The sequence below is a fragment of the Neolamprologus brichardi genome, chromosome 8, assembly GCF_056152115.1.
Source record: "Neolamprologus brichardi isolate AB-2024 chromosome 8, ASM5615211v1, whole genome shotgun sequence".
Classification (NCBI taxonomy): domain Eukaryota; kingdom Metazoa; phylum Chordata; class Actinopteri; order Cichliformes; family Cichlidae; genus Neolamprologus; species Neolamprologus brichardi.
Window position 1 is genome coordinate 5,701,199 of NC_142111.1, and position 27,776 is coordinate 5,728,974.

Here is a 27,776-nt window from a genome sequence, read left to right on the forward strand (position 1 = left end):
CCAATCCCGGAGGAGCACCTGGACACTCAAATTTACATATGATTACAATCAGAGTCGTAACAGTCCGCAACGCAGATTCTCTGTGTGCAGAGACCGTGCCAGCAGTGCGCAATTGCACACGCGCGCAGCTTAGACGGAACATTGGCTTGAGGTCAGTTGCGCAAAGGCGTGTGCAAGAGTCAATGACAGATGGGGGTAGGTGGGGTGGAAGATGATTGGCCTGATGAAGGTGGGCAGAAAAATGATTGGACTAGACCAGTGATATCGCAATGAGCTTGACAGCGTGGGAAAGAGGAAGTGATGTAAAGCTTAGATTAACCACCCAACACGTGGGAATTAGACAAAAGCATGACACAGATTGACCTTACTGAACTTACGCATGAGCTTCAAAACACATAAGCTAATGTAACGGTTTGCTTCTCTGAAAAATGTATACATAAATAACAAAGCTACCATGTTTGTGATGATGGGATCCTGAGCTGATGCCCTGCTTACATAGATTACATGGCTTGGAGACCCTTACAATAGCTTAAAATTAGAATTCTAATAAAAACACAAACTGCAATCTTTTTTCTACTTTTATATATGGGCAATTAATGTTGTTGCCTCAATAAATATAGAAACACATGCAAGCCTTGCTGCTTATGCCTAACACATTTCTGCTGGGAAGATGTTTTAATGTTGGTGCATAGGCATCTCAGTTAAAGTGTGAGAGAGCAGAAACTAAGGCAGCTTTACCTACATTTCTACATACATTTGGCTTATTTATAAATTTTAATTGAGGAAATATTTTTAGTATAGTAATAAAGAAATGATTTCCACATATATCTGAAGCTAATGTGTGCTACCAGGCTCTAAACCTGCTGTGATTCATTCCCTTTGAGAACCAATGAGATGCTAATCACAGCACATTCGAAAACACTATAATTTAAATGGTGACATTCAGCACTGAATATCAATATGACAGCCTCATACACGCTTACACACACACACACAGTGGTGTTCCTGTCCATGCATGGATTCCAGAAATAGCCTTGTCACTTCCTGAAGTTATGTCTCATTCAGTATATTGAAGATTATAAGGGATCGGCTGCTCTACCGTTATCCTTTTAACAACTTATTGCCCCTTAAATGTCTCTCTCTTTCTTAAAATATGGGACCTCCATCTTTTAGCTTTCAAGTATTAAACAATGAAATGTGTCACAATTTAAGGATATGTAACAAATATTACAGTAAATGAAGCAATGATAAAGCTTTATACCTCTAGGATGTGCACACTGGAACTGCACATTGCATGATCCCTGAATGTTAGTGCAGTTTTGCTGCAAAATTTTGCCAACAAATTGCAAAAAGTATGATGCAATGAAGGTTGGGTATTGCTTTCAAATAAGATTTTTGTTTAATATTATTCTTGGATGGGTAATGAAAACAAACTAATCTTTTCTAAATATGAATCTTCATATTAGCATGAAATGTCAGTCGACAGGAAATGAGTTGGGCTTAAAAGGTCAAACGTACTGCAATTTAAACAAGTTTAATTCGATTTTTTAAATAACACAAAATCCAAACAAGTACCTTATATTGTAAGGTAAAGACCCAAGAAATAATAACAGAGAAAACCTCAAACCCCAATCACATGATCCCTATAAGCAAACACTTGGTAACAGTGGGAAGGAAAAACTCTCTTTCAATAGGAAGAAACCTCAGGCTCAGGGAGGAGCAGCCACCTGTTTTGCCCCACCCCCAAAACACCTGTTGTGCTTTGATTTTGTTTTGTTTTTTCTGTTTTATTCAACGCCCATAGGGTTTTGTGTGCTTTTGCGGCATCTTTCTCTCTGCTGGTGTTTTCTTAAGTTACAGTGCGGTGGATCTTTTGGGGCCACTACGGGAACCAGTGTTGGGAAGGTTACTTTTAAAATGTATTCCATTACAGAATACATGCCCCAAAATGTATTCTGTGTATTCCGTTACGTTACTCAATGAGAGTAACATATTCTGAATACTTTGGATTACTTAATATATTATCATGCTGTTTACAACTACATGAATGTACTATTGCTGTGATTTATTACTGTTACTGAAGGTCCGCGGCTCCGAACCGTAGTAAAGGGACTTCTGGCTAATACGGTGGGTTCTGTGTTGGGCTCGTAGCCAAACACTAGCTTTACTTTGTTGTCTGGGTCAACTTTGCTAGCGAGAGACAGAGAGAGGCGTTGAAAGGCTGCTGCAACGGAACTTATTGTTTTTGGAGGAAAACACGAACACGGTGTACAGTCGAGTCTTAATAGCTTACTTACAACTGGGCTCGTCAGGCACTCTTCTTGGCTGCAGTGGTTATTATTATATTTACATGCTTCCAGCTCCCGTTTTTGCTCGATGACAGCTCGTACTTTTCCTTTTACTCCCTCCCTCGCTCACAGACACATAACGGGTACGGCAGTCCATTCTCCCTGCAGCACGGACTACGCTGCCTATGATGCTACATTCTTTAGAGCTATACCTGTAGCATTCTGCCTATTAGCTTAGCACAACAACAACAAAAAGGCCTCTCTCACCCAGGAAACACGCAGAGAGAGAGCGTCACCCTGTAACCATGGCAACCGTAACGCTGCCACCTGGAACAACAGAACGTAGCTGTCAAACAAAACCCAAACAGTCCTGACCCGCCACAATATGAAACAGGGAAGTACCGCCGTGTAATCCATTTATTTCAACAAAGTAACTGTATTCTAAATACCACCTTTTTAAACGGTAACTGTAACGGAATACAGTTACTCATATTTTGTATTTTAAATACGTAACGGCGGTACACGTATTCCGTTACTCCCCAACACTGACACCTTAGTCAGAAACCACAGCAGAATTAGGTAGCCTAACTGTATCCAAGTCAAAACATAACTTTCAAAGACATAAAGAATAAAGAACATTAACTTCAAGATTTTCAGTGTTTGTCAAGTTAGTCTGAAAACAGCAGTGATGTCAAAGCAAGATAAGAACATTAGGGCACTGACATTCAGACTCGAGTGAAGCGGCACAGCAGAGTGCTGCTTCCAATGAAGGTTGTAAATAGGGCAGCACCCCAGAGTCTAGATGCTGGTAGTGGCAGTGGAGCAGATGTGAGACGCAAACTTTGGCTCTCTGAACATCCAGAATGATACGGAGTTCAGGGTGAAGGCTGCACAAATGATAGTCTGAAAAGCAGAATGACAGAATAAAACTCAGTTTCCAAGAATATAATTGACGTTACAGACAGATGTGCCATTCAAAGAATGCCCAGTAGAAACCTGTGCCGCTAACATGATAGGGGGGGGGAGTGTGTAAGCATATTTTTGTGCACTTTCTATCTAAATCTAAAAAAAGCCTAAAAATGTTAAACATTTTCCCTGACACACACCTTTTATTCTCTTTTTTCTTTCCTGTTGTCATGAAGTAATAAACTTCTCAACATGGGATTGATCTGGATTGAAAATCTACAGAGGATTCACACTTGTTGCGCTAAACAGATGGCATAACGCTCGCTAAAAGAGCTGTTGGCCTGAAGGGTCTGACTCAGGCTTTCCAGAGGAAGTAGGAAGGGCTTTAGTCCAATGGGAACAACGGAGAGAAATTTCTAATTCCAGAAGAGAGCTCTCATGGATGACGAAGGAGATGAGCTGACCCAGCTGGAGCTTCATATGCAGTCCCTGCTGAATGTCGCCTTCATTACAAAGATGTAGCACATGCTAATTTCAAAGAGAAAAAGTTGGCCTTTGTGACGTCTTTCTGCTTTGAAGTTCAACTCTGTTTTTTTTTTTTTCCTCAAATGAAGACACACTGAGTGCTATATTAACATTTAAAGTATGAGATGAGCTGTTTAGCTGGGTGTCATGGAGCAAAGATAGATGTTACTGAAAAAAGCAAGCAATTTTTCTCTCTGTGCCATCTATCTCTGTTGTTATTACCAGTCTGCACTCACAGAGAAATTCAAACCCACGGCACATGATGCCCCTGCAGACGATATGCTCCGACGCATCTAATCCAATTCCCTTCATTCCACTTGTGGTGATAGAGCAGGCTAAGAAGGTCGTGTGGGATGCTGCATAGTTCGAGTGTGGACTGTTCCGGTACACCGACCCCAGTCTGTCCTCTGTCCACTGCCAAGCGCTCCTACCGAATACCAAAAAAATCTTTGATAGAGTTTATGCACACAACTTCGTTGAAAAAAACAGAAAGAAGATGACGGTTCTCTGCGTATGTGTTTATGTGTACGTATGTGTGTTTGGGGATTATCTGGGGTGTTGCAGAGAAAGGACTGGTGCCTGTTGGGGAAAGGGATTATGGTTCAATTAGAAAGAGATGAGTCGAAATGTGGAGTGCAAACACATTAATTAAATTTGCACATTTGAGTTGTTTGCCAAAGAGAATGTCCCAGAAGACTTTTTTTGGTGTGTTTTTTTTTATTTGTTAAGGTATTATTGATTGAATACTAGAACAAAGTGTGCAAGTTCATGGAGAAAAACACAGACAAATTAACCAAATTCTAAAGTCATTTACAAGTTTTAGCCTCTTTACAACTGCTGAGCCAATGCTTTGTTAACTGTGAATTATAGCTTAATAACTGCATCTGTTCTTGTTATTAAGCAGACAGACTGCTGTGTTGTGTGCACTAGTAACTGACTGCTGCATCTGTTGTGGAAAGATAATGTACACTAGCAATAACTCACAATGTCAGCTGGATGCTGCTCTTGATGTTTATAGACTGGCTGAAGGAAGTGGATATTCAATTTATTGGTTAAAAATTGTTGTAATTAAGTAAATGACATGAATGATTGGCTCATTGTATGCTAATTAAGATATAATTAAGACTAACGGTGGTTAAGTGGTTAAGAATTTTCCAATTTTCTACATAAATGACCTCAAAGTCACCTGCTTTTTACACAAGTCTTTAAAGTAGATACAGGGAACCCTGTTAAGTTAATAAGACACCAATACTGCATTTGGGTATTGAGGAAGGAGATCTGGCATTAGTTATTGTTTTGATTTGAGTATCCGCAGTTACCCATATACCTCATTAACATTTGTGTTTGTTAGTCCTGTACATCTACTTGGAGGAATTTTTCTTTCTACAGAACAGCTTCAGCTGTGGGATGCTGGTTATGAAGGGATACCTTAGGTCATTTCACAATACTTCTATTGGGTTATAGGCTACGTCCATACGTACACAGGTATTTTTGAAAACGGAGATTTTCCGTTTTCGTTTTAAAAAATAATCCCGTCCACACGTAAATGCAGAAATGAAGGAAAACACTGCTAGGAACATGCCAAAGCAACAGGTGGCGATATATTCCTAACCGTGTAGAAATGTTGGCCAATCAGAAGTCTAGAAGCCTCAAGGATGGGGCATAGAAGCAGAACCGAGTCGTATGTGTGGAGGGACTGTGTGTGTATATGTAAGCATTTAAACACTGCAGAGAGTACAATTAACAGTAACAGTATTGTAGAAACTCATTTCACCGAAACAATAACGTGGCGCACAGTGTGACGTCATAAAAGGCGCACACCTTTGACGCTGCGTTTTCTCCGTTTTGCTCGTCCACGCGTAAATGCAAAAACTGAGTTTTCAAAAATATTCACCCAGGCCGGAGTTTTTAAAAATCTCCGTTTTCAGTGACCGAAAATGCCGTTTACGTGTGGACGAAAGGTGCAAACTCAGAGAAAAATCTGCGTTTTCAAAAATACCCGGGTACGTGTGGACGTAGCCATAGTCATTCAAAAACACTGAATCCATGCCAAAGGTGGAAATAAGTTTCCATCAAAGGGTGGTTGGGCTCTTCCTTAGAGATAGGGTGTGAAGCTCAGTTGTTTGTGAGCTGCTTCTCCACAGTGAAAGGAGCCAGTTGAGATATTTTGTGCATGCCTTAGCAGGAGGTCTTCTGGGGAAGACATAGAACTCTCTATTGTGGCTTGGGAACAACTCAGTGTAAACCCCAGATGAACTTTAAGACGTGGCTGGGGTAAGTTTCTCTGCATAGACACAACTCGGATAAAAAGCCTTTAATTTCCTCTGTTTATACACAATCGCACTAATTTTACAGATGATTTTGTAACATTTACCATTCAGTATTTGATTATTTTAATGGATAAACTATATCTCATTGTCTTAATTCAATTCTCTTGATTTAATATTGACTTTAAAATCTGATTGTAAGATGGACCCAACACTCCCACAATGTTTGTGCTCACAGTTCAGATTTGTTGCCAACTTTCACACGTACAGCTACACAGTCAATGCTCAGAGCTGATCTCTGCACACCCTCGCACTGGACTCTCGCTTCACTGTAAAAAGTAGAGACTGTGATTTGTCCAATCTGTCTGTGAAGGTTCTCAGTCATCCAGGTCATCGTAGTCTAATGAGCTTGGAAAGAAAAGAGTCTGGACTACTTTAAGTTGCTTGAAGACATTTCACCTCTCATCCGAGGAACTTTTTCAGTTCTAAGGTCGAATGGTGGAGAGTCCCAGATTTAAGCCCTGTGGGAGTGTCCCCCGAGAGGGACAACGGACCCCCTAATGATTCTCTACCTAATCAGCTCGTGTGATTAGGTAGAGGATCTCTGTTCGAAGATGGTCGTTCACAGTGGACATGAATGGCTTCTTTCACTCCTCTTTCAAACCATCTGTCTTCTCTGTCCAAAATGTGAACATTGGCATCCTCGAAAGAGTCCCTTAGATGCAGATGGACAGCTGAGTCTTGTCCCGTGGAGGTCGCTCTTCTATGTTGTGCCATGCGCTTGTGAAGTGGCTGTTTGGTCTCTGCAATGTAGAGGTCTGGGCATTCCTCGATTTGTCCAGTCGCCAGCACCTGTGGCCTCACCTGCCTCCCCGGCAAGTGTTGCTGCCCATCAATCTGGGAAGGGTTGTAAGGCCATTTCATGTTCATCATTTAAAAATGAGAGGAATCTATTCATAAGTGGACAAAATTCTAGACAGCTGCCAGTCATTTCCAGGAGTCCCAGCAAATTCACTCGTTCAGTTCAGGCTGCAAAATTGCAAACCATAAATACAAATCCTAGAATCAGAGTACTCTAGAGTTAAATTTAAGGCCATCTGTCTAAACAACAATGATGAACAATGATCACATGCACAGCAGCAAACCTACAACAGAATAAGAAAAAAAAGGCAAAAAAAATTAAGGTATTGCCGTGGGCCAAAGTCCAGACCTCAGTCCACATTAAATACTGTGGTGTGACCTTAAAAGGCCTGTGCATAAAAAATGGCTGCAAACTCAACAAACTGATGTAACACTGTGAAGAAGAGCGGGCCTAAATTTATCCATATTGATGTGAGAGACTTTTATATAAGCTACTGAATCTGCACACAGTCCTGTGAAAACCTTTTAAATTATTTTTTAACGACTATAAGCTACATATTATGTTGATGATACAAAGCTCATCTTCTGACAGTCGGAGTCATATACAAAACCTGGGTCAGCTGTGTGAGCTGCTGAATAAAAAGTTGCTGCTTAGGTGAGATAGACTTCTATCGTTAAGTCTTTTGGCAGCAGCACACAATATTTTCTTGGTGTAAAATATAGTCCCAATTAGGCTTACACAGATAAAGGAGAGTAGGCTTTATTGTGTGATCGACAGCAAATGAGTGGTACTGCATGCCAGTATTAACTCCCTGAAGCAGGAGTCTGAGGAGTTTAATTATCCATCACTGTTGAGTTCATTTGAACTTCCCCCTGTTTATTCCCAGTGGTTGACTCTAAGCTGAGAATCTCAGACCTAGTGAAATATGTTCCACAGGGATTGGAGAGTGCTTATTTAATACCCTTCTCACTTGATTTAATTCTAATAAATCCAGAGTGTGTCTGTGGGCCAACAGTCTGAAGCATGTAACTGTTGCAAGAGGTTATAATATGTTGTAATCTGATTGTCTTTATTCACCATGATCTCTTTTTCTCTCTCTTTTTCTCCAAGTTAAACTAAGCAGAACATACTAAACTTTAGATTATAGATGTTATGGAAACAAAATGAACTGAGGAACTAAAATGAGCCTTCATTCAACAACAAATATCTCTGAAACTCTGTTATCCAGCTGAGAAGTTCACTGGACCAGAATCAATTTTGGGAGTTTCAGAGCAAAGACTGATTCATAAATATCTGTGATCTCTTCTTCCATGCTTCACTGCATCTGCTCCCAGGTATATCTATTTTTTTCTTGGTAACGTTTCCTGGTGCACCTTTGCATATTTTAAATATAAGCATCTTTTCCTTATATTGAATCTGCAATATAAGAAACTGCCACCCATCCTATATTGCCTCGAAGTGACTACAACAACAAATATTTTCAAATGCTAAAAAACTAATACATATATAAAAATACAATATTTTTGTCCCTAGCCATGGTCATGTTTTCAGATTAAGTATAATTAATTAATCAATATTGCACTAGAGGCTGAGACATATGACAGGGCCTCCCATCTTTCACTGCAAGCCTGATGTCATCGTAAATGAAGTGCTAGTGAGTGATTTCTGGAAACCGACTGTGATTAAACAGTGGCGACCCGTGCTGGTGTATATGACAGCATTGCTCTACTCCATTTCAGCATAACTACTCTAGTACTATCATCTGTCTTTCCCTTAAGCTTGTTTACACAGGTGAGTGGTAGGAAAAAAAACTTCACTAGCTTGCCAGCACTTTGTGTTCTTATTGGTCAACATCACAGAAATGACAGAATCACTGTGGAAGATCAAAAATAACGTATTTCTATCAGAATGTTGCAGACACAAGCCAGTGCACTCCTAGTGCCTGTCCCAAGCCCAGATAAATAGGAAGGATAGTTGTGTCAGGAAAGGTATCGGGCATGAAACCTTGGCTAAATCAAACATACAGGTTACAAATGAGTTCCATCCCAAACTGGTCAGGGCCCATTGTTAACAACGACTGCCCTCGGTTGGGTGGTGAAAGTCAGGATTCTAAAGAGCTGACAGGTACATTTTGTGGGCAGGAGACCGGAAAGAAGAGAATCACTGCTAGGAGCATTTGAACTTACCATGGTGTAGATGGGAAGAACAAAGGGGTAGGAGTAATCTTGAAGAGTAGAGCAGTAGTAGTGGAAAGAATGAGAACAAAGAGTATGTTTATAGTGTTGCAGAGTAGAAGAGAAGTTCAGACAGTTTGAAGGTTGAAATCAAAGGAGTGATGTTGAATGTTGTCAGTGCATATGCCCCACAGGTTGGATGTCAGGGAGAGGAAAGAAGCATTCTGGAATAAGCTGGGTGAAGTAGTAAAGTGTTCCCAGAGGGGAGAGACTGTGATTGGAGAAGACATGTAGGGGAACAGGGGGGATGAGGTGATGTTGATGTAGACATGGTGTTAAGGAGAGAATTGTAGAAGAACAGATGGCGGTGGATTTTACATAGGATTTAAGAGTGGACGACATTTTATGCAGAAGGTGCAAACTCAAAGAGACCAGCGATTGCACGGTGGTGTCTTGACAGAATGTCACTAATCTGCACTGGAAAGTAATCTGTAGGGTGACTTTGGAAATCAAGAAGAAGAAATGAGTGAAAGCAGAGGTCATGATTAAAGGGTGGAAACTCAAAAAGGGAGAATGTTGCGCAGAGATGAGGGAAGAGTTAAAACTGGCTCTGGGTAGTAGTGAAGAGTTGTCAGAATACCGGGAAATTACAGCTGGTGTGGTGAGGGAACGTGCCATGAAGGTGTTTCCTCTGGACAAAAGAAAGAGGACAAGGAGAACTGGTAGCTGTATGAGAAAGTGCATGAATGTATTCAAAGGAAGAGGTTAGCAAAGAAAAAGTGGGATTGTCAGGGAGATTAAGAAAGTAGACAGGAGTACTGCGAGGCTAGGAGTAGAGCTTAGCAATGAAGGCTAGAGAGAGGTGACAAATGTAAAAGGAAAGGCTTATAGTGAATTTTATGTGAGGTGTGTGTATGTGTTAGTTGATGAGCCACACCATGAATATATGGGAAAGAGTTGTTTAAGCTAGGTTAACAAGAGAGACCACAAGAAGCAAAACGACATCATGCCAAGAAAAAGCACTACAGATGCAATGCTTACTTTAATGCACCTATGTTTGGCTATGTTGTCATGGCTGGCCAACTACCTTTTGTTTTAATGACAAAGTATCAGCTATTTGGCTTCTTTAATAAATCTGAATTCTGACAATTTACAGAAACATACAATGTTGAAAATGCCAGTTGCGGTACATTAGCTAATGGTACGTTAGCTAATGTAGCCTAGCTAACTGTAGCCTATAGAGGTTTTTCAGAGACATGACCGGTTACCATGTGACATTAACATGTCAGCCATTTTGGACATGTAATAATCTTGAAACATGCACCTGACCGGACAGCAGGATATAGGCCTTGTGAGAGAAAAAAAGAAATGATAATTTATTTTTAAAGTATGTATTAGTGATTGGAAGCAATCGCTACTACTTACAATAGCTAGCAGTACTTAAACATGGCTCTGATTTCCGCTCATTGCCAGATTGCTATTCTACTCATGTGGTAGTATGTTGCATCTCTCCATGTACTTGTCTGCTAGTTCAAGCTCTTGTGCACCTTGTACTTGCCTGCCTGTCCTCTCTGTCCTCCTTGAAAACTGCTGGAAAGCCTGTCCAGTACTTACTTGAATTCCTGCCTAATTCACTCACTGCAACTGGACATTTACCTTTACTGGCACTCTTAGTGACTGGATCCCAAGCCCTGTGTAAAGATAGGGATTGCAAATTACAACATCAAACTTACCTGAAGATATTTTTCCGATTGCAACCCCAGCCTGAGTATTTACTTTCAAACGTACGTGTTAATGTCAGTTTTAATTATATAGCACTTTTTGTTATATTTAAACTCAATGTGCCCAAAACATAAGATAAACACATTAAAAGAAACTATGTGATGTTAAGATAAAATACCGCAAGATGTACAATACAAGTTAAAACATAGACACATACACAAAGGTTTTGAGTTTGTTTTTGAATGTATGCACTGATTTAATTGACATCAGGTCAGCTTCTTCCAAATAAAAGGACACTGGTAGCTGCAAGCAACCTCAACGCCGTCTAATTCTGGTGAAAATTAAATATGATGACCTGCGAGATCTGACTGGGTTGTAGTCACTGAGCAAACTAGAGATGTAGTGTACCTCCAAACCATTGAGAATTTAGTGAACTAATAGAAGACATTTAAAGGTAATTCTGGGAACCAGTCACATGACTTTAATATTAAGGTAAGATGGTTAAATTTCCATGTACTTGTAAGGATTCCAGACAAAATGAAGTTGCCTTGCTGATGATTTGGATAGTCCTGCAAATAGAGTGTTACAGTAGTCTAACCTGCTTGATATAGTCTACTTTGTCAGTTTGAGATAAGAATTTTCTAACTTTTCATATATTATTGATATGGTGGAAAGCAATCATGATGAGCTTATTAATATGATAATAACAACTGTGATCACTGTTTAAAATTATGCTGATGTTCCAGACTTCTTCACTGTGTTTCAGAAATTTGGAGGATAAATATGAATAAATAGTACTACAGGACAAAAGTTTAATTTTTTCCCTCTGTCTTGACCCAAGCACAGCAACAATCTGGCATTTTAGCTAAGTTAAGCTTTAAGATGTTCAAAGGATGGCTTTAAAAGACCGCAATACTGTTTTGCCCTCCGGGTGGGTGCGTCCCAGTAGCTCTGACATCATGTGAAAACTATTGATTAACAAGTGTTGCCAAAGAGGTTATTCAGACTGAAATAGAAACTCAAGTTTAGCTATTTACTTCTTACATCTGACTCTTTCCCAAAAGCAACATCCCCTTGTGTTCTGGCTGCTTTTAACATTTGTGTTTCATCTCCTCTTTTATTAACTATACTCCAAGGTTTCCTTAATTGGAATAGAAACTTTGATTAGTGCAGAACCCCTAAAGCCCCAGTCAATTTCATTACATTTTGCCCAAGCAAGGTAAGTGCACAACGCAAACATAAATAAGAACTACTGTGAATTGCACAGGATTTGTTCCCTGAACCCCCCCCACCTTTTTAGTACAAGATAAAAAGCTTAATATACATTTAAAAAGTGAAAGTTTTAAAATGGTTATTTATTTATATATATATATCTGTCTCTGACGCGTGTGCTCTCTTTGCTTTCCTGGCTTTCTCTTGAATAGGCAGGCGAAATACCTGAACTTTTGACCCCTAAATTGACTTCTATGTGGTCTGCCTAGAAGCATCAGTCACTGCAAATAAATACAGGGATCCAGTAATAAAACACCAAATGAAAGAATATGTTTTGAAAGAACTGTTCCAATATACTGCTGACTTGTTTTTAAGGCCCCGTGTCTTTAAAAGATAGTAAGAAATTAAAGGATAAGGTAATGTAAACTACGTATGAGCATCTATCATGGACGGCTGGTAAACTAACCGGAAAAGGAAAATTCTTCCAAGGTTTCTAAATGTGTAGACTTTGTTGTTGTGAATGTGAGAGCATTACTGATGAGATGCCTGTGCATCTGTCACTCACTTTTTCACCACTGCAGGTTAGCAGTTAGAAATATTAGATTGCAGCAGCAGTCTTACCATTTCCCACTGATTTAGAGCCAAATAGACAAGGCAACCATCTGTTTAACTCTGTATGTGTGTTAGAGTCTAAAATCTCGAGTGTTTATTGTATGACAGTCTGTAGAGTTGCTGAAAACGCAAAGGTCAGAGAAAGGTAATCAATGTAGGGATGAGGTTTAACAGACCACACTGAAGCAGAGCAATAAACACAACACAAATCCTGCAGTTTTCTTTGTAGAGACAAACTGACCGGGTCAACCACGAGACGCCCCGTTGCTGAGATGCTATCACGTTTGCTTTAAACTGAAAGATTTCCGGAGCTGAATATTTTGTCTTTCTTCCTTTCCTTTTCCCTTAACCAGATAACTGAATTCAATGCCACTTTAAGGTATTATCAGTACGTAAATTGACTGCTGTTTAACCGTGTGGTCAAGTTCTGAACAGATAGCTGTTCACATCGTCTGTTTACCCAACAGAAACCAAAGACAATAGCATGATTTCCAGGATAAGAGATTTAATCCACCGGGAGATTGTAGGAAATGGAGACGCTTTCAAGCTCTGGATGTAAACATCTTGTTGTTGCTTTGAAGGTTTTTCATGTACACTTCCCTGCCAACAGCATTTTCTTCACACTGTCCCCTGGTTACACTTCCTGTGAACAACGAATCATCTTAAATTAACATAGAAAGACTCTGTGCTCACAGCCATGACAGAGTGGAAGGGCTGCTAAATTTACATAACACCTGTAGCTAATTCACCACAGAAACTAAATTAGGCAATTAGAGGATGATGAAGTCTCTCTGACAGGCGCTCTCTTCAAATGGGGTCTTTGCAAGAAAAGATTTTCAAGTTAGCAGGGTGCCTTTCTGTTTTCGACTGGTTGGACTACAGGTAAATCACTTGTATATTTTCAACTAATGCAAGTTTTCCAATCACAGCATTAAATTACAGAGAGCTTGATTTTGCTGTTCTGTCGATTGTCTAGGCCAGACATGTTAAACTATTTTATATCATGAGCCACATACAGTGGTTTTGATCTTAAGTGAGCCTGGCGAATGAAACTCCAATTTCTGTCAGTGTAAAAAGTTTAACTATGCATTTAATCAGTGAGATATTTTAATATTAGAGAAACAACCAACTGTATGTCTCAGGTTGTCTACATGATAAACAACTGCTGCTGTAGTAAATTAGATTTTAAGGATGTGTGTTGATGTGTATTCAAAGAGAACGGGTTTGTACCAAGTTGTAAATGTGCTTTTAAAAGTTGTTCAGTTGGGTATTTAAACTTTGTTGTTGTTGTTGTTGGGAACTGGCTCCCTTTTGGCTTCAACTGGCAAATCCAGGAACTGCAGTTATTGGCATTGCGCTGGTTTCATTTTCATTCCCATAGGATCCCACTTGGTGCAGACTCTGAGTTGCTGTTGCTGCTGGCGTTTAATACTTTCCTGCAACTTTGTCTATTCCTTAAGCTTCTCGGCGGTACAATGAGTTCAATATGCAATATTAGAGTTTTAGAAATTTGTAAATTGTAAATGACTCCAATAATGTTTCTGATGTAACACAATCAGTGTTAATGACATTTTTTGATCCTGACCTGTCAAAATGCATTATAATGAAAAAGTTTTTCTGAGTGTGTAACCTGGTGTTTGCCTAGCAGTGGGACTGCCTGCACTCCAGCGGGATTGGAGTACGGCATACAGTTACCAGTGGATCAGTGGATGGATGTATTAAGGAGAACTGGATACATAATGAAAAGATGGTCTCTCATTCATTCAAATAAATCAGCTTTAAAAGAGCAAAATCAAACTTCCTCTAATCTTCCACGCTGGCAAATTTGACCAACAGAGAAAATGTAGGCCCAATATAACATCTAAAGACGTTTCTTCAAGCTACATAAGGATAAAATCAAATAATCATCTGGCTTTGAACTGAATTTTCATATTGAGTAATTTAGCATGTTTCTAACCCTTTTCCAACAAGACCAAATGCTCTATGGTCTCGGCATTGATGTGTTAATGGAGCTGATACAGCAGTGCCACTCAGGTTTGCAGCTAATTTATACCAGTGGGCATTAATGCGCAAGGCAATTGGTGAAACTGTACAGCACTTCTCCATAATGCACCCATATTTTATTTAGAAATCTAAGCTAACAGATTAAATTAATATTCAAAAGAGCAGGTCACGCTAGAAAAATGTGTTCCACTCCTGCCAAATGGACATAAGCCCCTCTTAGGTTGGAACAACAAAAAAACAGCAAATAAAAAAATAGTTGTAGACAGTCTGTTGAAGTGTTAATGTCATAAATGTAGTTCATGCAGAAACACAGAGGGTGAAAGTACTTGTTTGGATAATTGTTAAAAAACCTTTTGTGTAATAGAATAAATTCAGATTTCTTTTTTCCTAACTGACTTTATTGTTGTTGATGTGACTAGTCAGAAAAAATATTCATTACCACTTTATTGTAATTCATTATAAACAGAAAGCAACATTGCAACGCAGCCTCTTAGTAACGTTTCCGAGTTGTGACCCAGAAACCAACACACAAAGTCCTAGAAAGATGTCAGTATCTGTGTCTCTGACTCAGAGTTTTGAGATTATTTTGTATTTTTGATTTTCTTATGTTAAGTTGGTGATAATAAGTTATTGTGTAATTATTAGGATTTAGTTCAGTTTTATTCTAGGTTTTGTTTCATCTGTCTCCTTGGCTATGTGTCATGTTCCCTGTCATGTGTTTTATGTCTCTGTTGTGTCCACGTTGTCAAGCTCGTGTGTCATGTCTACGTCGCTCTTTCTGTTTTATTTTGAGGACTCTAGTGTTTCCATGTTCAGTGTGTTTTGTTTTACTTCCCCCTGTGGCATCATGTTCATTTGTGTCAGCTGTGTTTCCCCAGGTGTTTCCACTTCCCTCATTACCCTTCTGTGTATTTACGTCCTCAGTCTCCTTCTGTTCTTTGTTGGGTTGTCCGTTGTCTTCATATTAAGTCTTATCAGGTCACAGAGTTTTTGCTACTACTAATGTTCCTGTTCAGTTCCATGTTCATGTCTTATTGTCTTAGTTTTCATAGTTTAGTTTTCCCAGTTTAGGTTTTAGTTTAGTTCTCGCTCCTATTCACCTTGGCCTGTTTTGTGTTCATGTTTGGGTTTTTTGGGGGGAGGGTTGTAGCCAAGTAAACCGCTCGCTTTTTGTTCAACCTTAGTTTGTTTCTTCCATGTCTGCATTTGGATCCATTCCATAAATATACCGGCGTGTCCCGTTGTGACAAAAAAACTTCCAAGTCTTGGGGCTATCTGAGGAACACATGAATTTTAGCTGAAACGTTCAGTTACCAGACCTAAGCTAATGTCAGCTTAGGTCTACTCACTTTTTTATTTTTCATATTTGCATAAATAATGAGTTGGATAAACTAACTCCAAAAAGACGCTAAATTCATCCAGAGGAGTTTTTTGATGCAATGACAAGATTTCCTGTAAGAGATTCATTCATACATTTCTCAATGGGCAAAATATATGGAGGAGAGGTTTTAAATGGAGCGCACAAAGAGATTTACTAACATTTTGTTACACTGAGTTTATTTAGGGCTGGGTATCGTCACTGATTTCTAGAATCGATTCAATTCCGATTCACAAGGTCCCGAATCAATTCGATCCACGATTCGATTTAATTCAATTCGATTAGATTCGATTTGAATCTGGTAAATTTCAGACAGTCAGAAATATTATAATTCGGATCAGTACATTTACATATTTTTGTATCTATTAAAAGGAAGCTGACATACGCAAGACTTTATCAAAGGTGTGAGCATCACAGCAGATGCCTTTGTGTCAAAGTAGCTGAGGATAAAACAGAAAAACATGAAGGTGATTTTCCTGGCCTGGGATTTTATAAAAATATTCTGCAGTACATCAAAAACGAAAGAAAACCATTAATCAACACATGAACATTACCTCTGAAGTTACAGCTGTTTTATTAGAGACACAGCTGAGTGTTTTGCATTTTGCATAATTTTAAAAAGTTTAAATTTGTTCAGTATTGAAGGGCAGACATTAGGTTTTCTTTTCGGAAGTAAGTAAAACTAAAAGAAAAAAACCCAGCGGCGACAGCGCTGTAAACAACGGTAGACTTGTGCGTAACAAGCAAGCGAATAATGAAGAAAACAGTACAGAGGGAGAGAGAGGGAGAGAGAGAGAGAGCTGTGGTCGAAGCAAAACAGTAAAAGTCAGAGTGAATACATGACAATGTTTATGTGAAGCGTAGTTTGGATCTTCTTTTGCTGCTGGTTCGGTCAATATTGTTTGGAGAGACATCAAACTAACAGCTTTAGAATCAGCGCATAAAGGGCGTAAACACAAAGCGCGGAACACCGCCGACGGATCAGAATCAGCGAGCTGTCGGCTTTCAGCCCCGACCGTGAGAAAGGCGACATCTAACTGATTCTGATCCGCGGGTTGCGCTGTGTGTTTAAGTCTTTGTGCAGAATCCGTGTTCCTGCTCTCATTTACTGTCTTAGCTGTTTGAAATTTTGTGAGATTTCACCTGAGATTCTGGCATTTCGGGCAAAATAAATTTATATTAAAAAATCAATTCAGGATTTTAATGAATTGATTTTACGTTATCCAAGCCATATTTAATGCCCCCCTAAACAAGTCTTATTTTTTGCACTCCATATTCAACTGACTGCACCTGGATTCAGGAAACAGAGTAAATAACCTGTAAATTACCCACACCTATGAACACTATATAGCAATTGCGCTCACACCCTATTTTGCCCTGTTTAGTAAACCCCTTCAGTTACTGGATTTACACAGGAAGGTTCATTTATTCTGGGAATAAGGACAACAGTCTTTGGATATGTTCTCTACAACAGGTGTATCAGCACAGTTAATTTAAGCAGCCTTACTAATGCTGAGCTGGAACCAGAACTACATGTTGTATCCATTTAAATGAAAGGAAGTGGCGTCAAAAGGTGTTTGTCCTTGTAATTGTCTTGGGCACACAGCTGTGAAGCATGCGTCACAAGCCACTTACGTAATGGAGCAATTTGTAGTCGTCTATTGGAAAGCTGTTTCACAGTATTTTAACAAATACCAACAAAGTCTCTATGAATGCATAAGCTTTGTTGTTAAAAGTCACATTGAAAACTTTATTCTACTGAGGCATGATATCAGGTAACAGACTGTTAAAAGTGGGTAGCAGTGTTTCTGGAATAAAAGGACTTCTCTTCTTATTCCTAATGTGTCACATATGGTAATTCATATATAGGTTGATACAATGTCAACCAACCTGTCAGCAGTGGAAAATTAGTCTGAAATTACCTGTCAAAATAACCTTTTTGATTCATGAGAGCTGTTTGTGTTCCTTTAAACTGTCTCCAATTATAACTTTTTTTCATCCAACACCTTAGAGGTCTCCAGTAAGTTAAACTGTGTAATTGCAGCACTTGTGTCACTGTAAAACAAAGATGTATAAGGTACAGGCCCAGTTCTAGGTTCATAGGAGAGCTGAAGCAAAGTAAAGATGACAGCCTGTAAATGAAAAACTAGCACTTTACTCTTACGTTGTTTTACTTTTCCAAACCAATTTCACTTAACCTTGTTTGTCAAGTTTCACACATTTTGTTTCTTTCTGGCTTTAAGTCTTCTTTTAAGAATTATTTTTTAACATTGCCGTACACAATACAAGACCAAAGTTGAACTTGTTGGAAGGTTTGAGATGTGTCACATTTCAGTGTGAAGCTAAAGCTGTTAAGTTCATGAATTTGTGATTTTTGCTCATGTAATTTATATCTTGTACTCCAGGACCAACAATGCACAGTTTCTGCTTCTAAAGTAGGCAACATGACAAACAAATCCCATCTGCAGTAATCAGTCAGATTCTTTGATTACACCTACATGAAACAGAGCTACAGTATCAGCTGCTTTACAATTATTTAATGTGGAGTCACTTCTGTTAGGTCTTGTGTCTGTGTCTGCTCATATTTGTAAGAAACAGCTCCCCTTCTGATTGCAATTATGATAAACCAGCTGGTTTAATAACAGTCGAGGAGTTCTGTGAAATTGGCCAAATGTCTGGGGCTGGATTTTACTTAGACTTCAGTCAATTAACAAACACAGATGGACTGTCAGTTATAGACAGTGTGTTTAATATACATAAGTATAGCCCATGGTAACTGCTGATATTTTCAACATATCTGAACAAGTAAACTTCTGTTATTTTATTTAAGGCACAGTTTCAAAAAGGATCATATTAGAAGTCAGTGATTAGATGCTCGTTATTTTATTTCAATCTGTCTTTGCTTTTGAAGTGTGTGTAGCAATCAAGCCAAGACCAGAAAAGCAGAAAAAACGTTGTTTATGCCAATATTCGACTTGAAGGCAAATTATCTATTAGACCAGAGCAGAATTGCTGTTTTCCAATGAAGACATGGGCAAAAGCAGACATTTTAGAATAAATGAACTCTGAATTGTTAAAAGTTATTCTCATCAGCAGCCTTTAATTTTTTATAGACAAAAAGGAGACAATCAAATAACAACTGATGAAATGTATTCATACTTTCATTTACAAATAAAAATGCGATGAAGCTATTGTGAAGAGATCTGAACAGAGCTAATTAAGCTGTCGAGAAACACCAGGCAATTTTTCATGAGTATATTCAAAAGAAAAAACAAAACATTAATTCTGAAAAGTGCCTGTCTATTATATCTATTCCCATTTTTCTCATGAGTTTTTTTTTTATATATATATATATGAAGACAAGCCACTCTGTAAAATGCAATGATCATATAGGACTTACAGGCTCCAAACATGCTAACCGGGTTAGCATTAGACTTTGATATCTACAGTGATGTGATAGCCAACGTTGTTGTTGGTATCTGATTAATTTATTGTTATTGATTGCATAGCTGCTTTTGCCTGTGTGAGGATCTCTGGACACCAGATTTCATTCTGTGAATTTATCAACTTGCAACCAGTGCATTTTCTGTATTGCTAAAATTGAAGGGCATCTTCTTTGTTCTTGTATTGTAATGCATAACGTGGACAGATCACTGAGGCTGCATGCTAATGCAGACTATTTAATACTTTAGATAAGACTCTAAAGTATTAAATAGTAGATAGAATGCATAAAAAGCAAAAGATGCACTGACTTTTGTTTTCTTTATTTTGTCTCTTTTTATTTTACATTCATAGATCTATTCAAGGTCTTCCAGTGTTTTCAGTCAAAATCAATCAAATGGTCCAATACTATAATAAAAGAGTCTACACAAACAGGTCCTGGGTGCTGTTTCAAAAAAACAAGAATCTATAAGATGAGTTTCATTTTTCAAACCACTTCTTACAAAACAAAATCTTAAGGTTTATATAAATTATTCTAAAAACCTACAGAGCTATTGGGACATCACCCTGTTTTAGTAAAAGTAAAAAAAATCTCCATATCGTTTACTGTGCAGAAGTAAACAGAATGAGATGGGACTGAGAAAGTGTCAGTTTTCCTGTCACAAACAGGTTTAAACAAATTAAACAAAAGCTCTAGAGTTTTGGTGGACACACACACACACACACACACACACACACACACACACACACACACACACAACAGGTGGTTTAGTGACTTGTTTTTAGCAAATAAAAACATCAATGACTCATATTCAGAGACCTCCACTGTGCTCCCACGCTGACTCAATCAGAAAGTCTTTGTTGTCAGTTCTCCTGTATGAAAGGCAACGTATTCATTCATTCAATCAATCAAGTATATCTTCACATAAATATTCTTTTTTCATTGTGGTGTGCCCTGAAGCTGTTGGGAGTGTTAACATTTCTTTCACTTTGTCCAAATTAAATAAATGTTTGTACTGTGAACATGTTCTGGTCCATTCAAAGTCTGAGTCAGTCATATTGTTCTTTCAATCATTATGTTCTATAAATATCTGTAAAACAAACAAGCTATACAGTGCATCTTTCCATTTAGCCACACAGGATAATTTACACAGGAGCTTTGTAAAATAGATTCTTATTAATATTTTTAGGATTTGTGCTCTTTGCATAACTGCTATGGTAATCCAAGTTTTTAAGATAATGAATTATTATCTGATGTTGAGGACGAGTGTTATTGCTAATGCTGGCTGTCAAATTAAAAACAGCAAGATCATGACCGTTCCCCCTAAATACAGGCCATTTAAATAAGCTCAAGGAGAAGTAGATGTCCCATCACTTCCTAAGTGGCAAAACATTGCATTCCCTTGAAATGGCCACTCGAGGCTGCTTGCAAATTGCGTCAATCCCCACCCACACCAATGATATAATACCTAGCATCGAAAATAAACATGTACATCAATAATCAAGAAAAAACTAAAATAAAACATAACTTCGAATGGCAGGTGGATGGACAGACAGGAAGTTGGGACAGTTAAGAGTTCACCTCAGGCAGTTATCACCGAACGGCACCGATTGGCCACCTTCGTGGTGCTTCTTGGATAATTTTTAATGCAATTATCTCAAATGCCTGGTAGAGCAGTTCATTCTACTAACAACCTCCCAAAGAACCTCTCAAAGAAGTGGCCCCAGTTATGGTGAGTGAGAGTAATATTTTAACTGGTGTTAATTTGCACTAATTAGAAAGTATGTGTATGTATATTTTTGTGCCGTAAATACAATTGTTTTTGTCTTATTTCCAAAGTATTTGTTCAAGTTCTATGATATTTTATGTGCTTTTGTATCAATTTTTTTTTTTGTGTCAATTATCTTTTAGTTGCAGTGCGTTTGACCTCTCTGGGCCACCGTAAATATACCCATGGAGACTATAGCTATGTCCCAATTCATAGGCATCCTTCGGAGGACCTGGCCTTCGCGGTCTACATGGGCCGGGTCCTTCAAAGACCAAGAAGGCCGGAAGTGTGAGGCATAAATTGTCGACCATCTCACACTTCTACTTAATCAGTTTTCTGTTTGGCGTTTATTCAGCTGTATGAGTTTATAACTTTAATCTCAGCCAAACCAATTTACTCAGGACCAAATAAAACACCGAAAAAAGCCAAACAATAACATTTTTAAGTTATCTAAGTGGCTTATATATCATGTTTAACCTGAGTAGCAAAAGACCGCCGGGGTCTGAAAACGATGTGCTGGGAGTCCGATGTTCTCTCCGGCTCTAATGAGCCTCGACCTTCCAGTCGGCTATCGAGCTGGTGGGTAACAGATGTCTCCTAAAACGTTGGAACACTTTTGCAAATATGTAATGACCTGATAAATCGAAAAGATATTTGAAGTTTAAACAGCTACAGTCTCGACTGAAAATATCTTAAAAGTTTATTTTGTGGTCTAGAAGGAGTAATATTAAACTAAGTAGCTGCTGCCACTGTTGGAAACTGGAATTGACTGGGCCGCGCCATTAATTCAAGAGTAGGTTGGGCCACGAAGGATACACCCGACCCATTCTTCAAATCTGGGGAAATGAAGGATGCATTTGTTGGCCGAATTAGGACAGCCTTCGTCACCTGGCTGTGACGTAATCGGCCTCCAAAGGATGCAGCCTATGAATTGGGACATACCTTATATGCTGTGCTAGCATGTAACCAAACATGCTAGCATTAGCTGACAGGCTATGTTAGTAGTCCACTCTCTAACCTTGTCACTATTTGCCTCTAAAAATTGGGCTGGAAATGGCAACAATGCTAAACTTGAGGATTTAAAACAGTATCCTAAAAACTAAAGGGTTTTGTCTGATGGATGTGTCCATCTTTTATGGACAGTCTATAGTCATGTAGCAGCTTTGCTGTCTTTCAAATTCCCAGTATAGCCTAAAATCTGAAGTCTAAATCAAAGTCAAGATAACGCTAATGACACTGTTATGAATTACTCTGAGAGATACAGCTATTTCAGATCTGCTGAAGTTATCATACAACTGTACTCAATGTGCTTCTGATCACCAGTTTCTTCAGCTTCATTAGTAACATCCCCACTGTTCCCCTTTACAAGTGATTGTGCTTCTTCAGACTAATTATCAAATGGTGATTAATGATGCAGAGCTGGCAGTGAATGTACTTGAGATCTTCACAGACAGTTTATCAGCCCCGTGTTTCTTTGTGAGTGAATAACTTTTAAGAAAGCATACACTACTTTCTATTACTCAAGACTTTTTTTTATAAAAGTAAGTGCACACTAATTTGACTGTGCAAGGCCATCTTGTCTGTAAAAGTATGCTGACGCTCATGTTAGTAAAGATATAAGCATGGAAACAGTACCCAACGAGACCAGATAATAAAACCAAAAAACAAAGGTCACTGTTCTTGGAAGCTACAATGTACGAGTGTAGGATTTGGCTAGGCTGATGAATATGGTTCAGAATTTGACTTGGTCAGCATGATGATGTGTGATTTTAGCCACAGCAAGGCTTTGAGAGCATATGAACAGATAAGCCACACCAAGAGTGCAGAGAACAAAAATAAGATAACCACAGCAAAGAAACATTTCAAAAGAAGCAAAACAGGAATGATGTCACTAATTATTTTAATAGAATTAGTTTGTGACATTTAGCCACATCTGATTATAATAATAATTTTAAAAAAAAGCTTTGCTAGTTTCAACATTCGCTCCATGAGTGACATCGTATGTTCATCATAAGACAACGATAGACATAGTTTGGACTTTTGCAAACTTAAAGTGTCTCAAACTAGAACAAGCAGAAACCAGTAAATGGGGAAAAGTTTGCTTTTATTAAAAAGAAGCATTTTTTACTTTATGAATGTCCGCAGTACCCCACGGAGCACCTAAGGGCATTTAGTCTCACAGTTAAATGAATTTCTTTGGACAATTTTTGGCAAATATTGAGAGTCTGCAGATTTCTGTCAGAGACTGTTTATTCCTCCAAAGCAGTGTTGTTTCAGATGTCTGCTTTGCCTTCACCTCTAAGATACTACAGCACTATGACACTATATCGTTGTTTTCCGTGTATTATACATCTCATAAGTGTTATAAGTCTCTTACTTAAAGGCCAGGATTATGGTTATGCTCACAAAAGTATTTCTGTTTTGCATATCTCTTATCTTCCACCAGTTTACTGGTGACCTTTGATAGGTGAGACCTAGTGACCTAGAGGTTAGGGCAAGGATTAACTCTTGGTCTGAGTCATCATCAGTATCGACCTCATCTCTAACCCTAACACTGTAGCCTTAGGCATTCAGATTATGGAACCTTTTATTTATCATTGTAACTGAAACACATTAAAATCCATTCACAGTCTTTGTCTACCTCTATTCTATCATTTTCTGCCTTCTCGGAATAGAAGGAGTGCTAAAACGAGAAAAACCATAATGCCAAAATGTACAAGACTTAATTTGACGTGTTCCAACTCCCAGTGTCTTTGGCATGTGGCTTACTCAAATCTCCAAAGATGGTTTACAAAGGCCTGTTAACAGTTTAAATATGAATGAGGCAAAATTTACACGAGTTTTCCAAGGCGCAGAAGTCTTATATAGATTCATGCATGAAATATAAACCTACTTACATTTTATTGGAATGCAAAATTCTTATGTTTCTTTTCTGTTTCCTTTTTAAATGTGAGAAACGTGACACTTAAAGAGAGGAAATGAAAAGTAAAAAAGAAAAAAGTGGGCATTTCAAACCACACCATCTCTGTTTTGACAGAAAGGCAACCAGACGTCTTTCACACTATGCTCGCTCTCACACAGGGAGGCTTGTCTTACAGCACTGTTTGTGTATCATTTCAATTAAATCGTAGTCATCACCACGAAGGGTTCCACCCCGCACGGCTTTTATCTGCGTCTGTGGTCACATCTGCCTGCAGACCATCACAGTGCTCTCTATGTAATGTAATCTCAGCTTAACTTGAGCTGGGAATCAATGAGGCCTCTTGCTCCCTCGTGCGCACACACACGAACCACACACCATCAGCCTGGGGGCCAGTTTAAGTGATCAAGTGAATTTCACACTGCGGTTGTGTCCTTTAAAGGTGAAAGGCAGCGCGTCCGGGTCTGTGGATACTTGCCAAATGCCCTGCTGCTTCATCATTTTGCTCATACTCTATTAAATCAAAGCATTCACCATTCCTTTCCCTTCCTACAAATTCATACACTATAAGCGACAAAGCTTAAACAGCCAGTGCACTGACATCTTTACACATCCTTTATTGTTATTGTTAAACATCTTTTTTTTGTGTCTACACTATATTAACAACAAGATGCTCTTTTACTACCTAATGCAGGCACATTTACAGCGAGCACTCTGCACATATTTGCTCATAAAATGTCTTAATTATTTATTGAGTATGTTAATGGCTTGAATGGGGTTCTGTCTTCCAGAAGCCATAACAGCTACTGTGTGTTTGTGTGATAACTTCCTGTGTTGTTATTCAGGTTCAGAGCTTTCCACAGTGTTGCCTGTGGGCTCTGACCACTAAGTTATAGGTTCTGGGGTGTGCCGCGAAAATAACACCTCCTGTTAATCAGGCTGTTATTTTGAAGATGCCGACTAAATTCGTAAATACCGGAAAAAAACAAAAATTGGAGAGAATGTTGTCTTCTCGAAGCAAGGTTTAAAGAGATTTACTTTTCTCTCACAGGTTTTTATGTTTAATAATGTCTAGCTTGTTTTATCAGGGCACTGAACAAATGCTAGGCCAATCGATGCTACGGATAGTTGCTGAAGAAATCGAAAGAAATGATCACAATATCGTGATACAAGTAAGTGCTCAACAATTGCAGAAATATGAAACTTACAGTTCAGCCAAGAATCCAAGAATCATACTTCAACATTCATTGTGGCTATTAAACACGACATGTGTACATCAGCTGCTGGTATTACACAGGGATGTAACATTGGTGTGTAAATGGTTGGAATGCCATAAAAGAAATAGAAAAAAGAAATAAGCAAAGAAATCAGAGAAAAAAAATTAATAACATTTTTGGCTTTTAAAAAAAGTCCACAAAGTTCTTTGAAAGTCGGAGGAGTACAGGACCTTCTTGGATAAGCTGAGAGCTCAGATATTTAATAGGCAGGTCACAAACTCATACGTGAAGATAAGTCATGCAAAACAGCACAGCGAGACATGTAATTAATCTTGATCTAATAAGACTAGAATTTGGAACTGGCCAGGGTGCCAATTTGGCTTCTTTATAAAACTGCTAATTAGGGGCTTTTTCATCACAGTCACACATAGGGCTGTTCGATATAACGATATATATCGGATGACGACATAAAAACGTCTATGTTTCATTTTACACTATCGTTTGTTTCGTGGTGTCGCAAAATAAACTGTTTACGGCAATATTTGTTCATTGCTTTGATGGTCACTGTAGTGGCTATATTAATTTCTTAATGTTCTCTCTTTCTCTTATATTTAATATAACCACACTACAGACGGACAAGCGCCTGTTTTTATGAGTTGTGGTTAGCAACAACGACGGTAACAGGATCGCGTGTCCGCTTGTTTATGTTCCACATAACCTTTCACAATAAAGCTCAAGATCCTGTTGAGACTTTTTAAAATAAACTGAATCACGTGAAAGAGCAGATTATTTACGGATGAGAATTAGGAAAGAGCCGCCAGGTGCTAAAAAATAAACCTTAGACCAGGGGTCGGCAACCTGCGGCTCCAGAGCCGCATGCGGCTCTTTAGTCCTTTTAGTGCGGCTCTGCGTGGTTTGGGAAAATTTTTTTTTTTTTAAGTAATTAGCTGAAGTGTATTTTATTTATGTTAGCTCTTTTTTTTAAAACCTTGTAGTTCTAAATTGGAAGATTATTGCGATATTGAAGTTTTAAAAATAAAATTATATTCTATTATTTTTTTAATCATTCAAAATAAGCGTCACACTTGCGGAAGCCGATATACCCGCCAAAACGCCGTGCCTTTATCGAGACTTTCAACCCCAGGTAGGCCAATTATGGATCTTCGGATCCACATTATGTCAGCAGCTGTTCTCCATCGTAAACTATGTTAAAAACAAACACCGCTCACGCCTCACAGATGACAGCTTACAGTCCTGCGTGAAGATGAAAGTGACTTCGTACAGCCCCGATTTGCAGACGCTGTGCGCAGAGGTTCAGGAGCAGAAGTCCCATTGTAAACATACCACGGCAGGTATGTTGGCTGCTCGAGGATGACCAGATTCAGTATCCGAGCCTCCCCAGCTGAGGGGCCCGGTCGCAGCCACCTCGCTGCCGCATCCTCCAGCGGCCGAGCCCATGCAAACGGCCGCTCCCCTCCCGTCATCCTGCTGGCCCGGAATTGACGGCGGTAGTCCTCCGGGGAGAGACCCAAACGATCCAGCACCACCCAGCACACATCCTCAAACACCCCCCGCGAGCCGGGGGGCAAGCTCAGCGCCGCTGTCTGGGCCTCGCCTGACAGAAGCGGCGGCAGCCGGGCGGCCCATTCCTCCTCCGGCCAGCGACAGGCCACCGCTGTGGCCTGGAAAGCCTCGATGAAAACCAGCGGGTCCTCCCCATCCCTCATCCGGTGCAACGTCACCAACAGTGGAGGGGCGGGCGACGGCGCAGCCGCATTCCACAGCAGCTGCCCCAGAACCACGGTCTTCTGCTCTGATTGCAGGCGAAGCAACGCCAACTGTTGGTCCTGCATGGCCGCCTGACGAGCCGCCATCTTCGCCATCTCCGCCATGTCCATCATCCTTTGGCCCAAGATCTGCAGCGGTTGGGTGGGCGGCTGGGCGGGCGGCTGGGCGGGCGGCAGCGGCGCTGGGGGAGCAGGAGGAGCCGGCTGGGGACCGGACATTGCGCCAGGGTTTCGGCACCAGTGTAACGTTGGACCCGATAAACATACACTGTAGCGAATATGATGACAGCAGAACTTTTTATTTGACACTGTGGTTTTTGTACTGTTCACTGGGACACAGACACGTCCGCTCTCCTCCCTCCGACTGTCACTGCCAACATATAAAGAGACACAATCACTGTCAGATCCCAGCACACCTGTTCACCCTGCCCCTGAGCCGCCCTGGGAGCTCACTGCGTCACCCCTCCTCTGCAGCTGGCCAGAGACCACACCCACGCCACACTGATTAAACCCCTCAAAACCAAGAATTTCACACTCTACCAAACAACTCACAGACCGCATTATGGGGAGTAATGGAATACATGTACCGGAGTTACGTATTTAAAATACAAAATATGAGTAACTGTATTCAGTTACAGTTACCGTTAAAAAGGTGGTATTTAGAATACAGTTATTTCGTTGAAATAAATGGA

General features: G+C 39.5%; 1 protein-coding gene across 1 annotated transcript; it reads right to left on the reverse strand.

Annotated features, from left to right (window-relative positions):
- Positions 1–3,086: 3,086 nt before the first annotated feature.
- On the reverse strand, positions 3,087–27,303 carry LOC148101714 (uncharacterized). The gene is made up of 3 exons (XM_087845172.1): positions 26,642–27,303; positions 3,942–4,146; positions 3,087–3,191 (listed from the first exon to the last, which is right to left on the reverse strand). Exons 1-3 carry the CDS (start codon positions 27,301–27,303, stop codon positions 3,087–3,089), a joined length of 972 nt encoding a protein of 323 aa, XP_087701298.1.
- Positions 27,304–27,776: the final 473 nt, after the last annotated feature.

What these genes read in the sequence shown, in the direction of transcription:
- LOC148101714 (XM_087845172.1), bottom strand. Translation starts at nt 27,303, where the DNA reads ATGTCCGGTCCCCAGCCGGCTCCTCCTGCTCCCCCAGCGCCGCTGCCG. An exon ending in CAGCCAACATACCTGCCGTG is followed by an intron (nt 4,147 to 26,641) that starts GTATGTTTACAA and finishes GGTATTCGGTAG; the next exon opens with GAGCGCTTGGCAGTGGACAG. An exon ending in TTCTCTGTGAGTGCAGACTG is followed by an intron (nt 3,192 to 3,941) that starts GTAATAACAACA and finishes TCTGCTTTTCAG; the next exon opens with ACTATCATTTGTGCAGCCTT.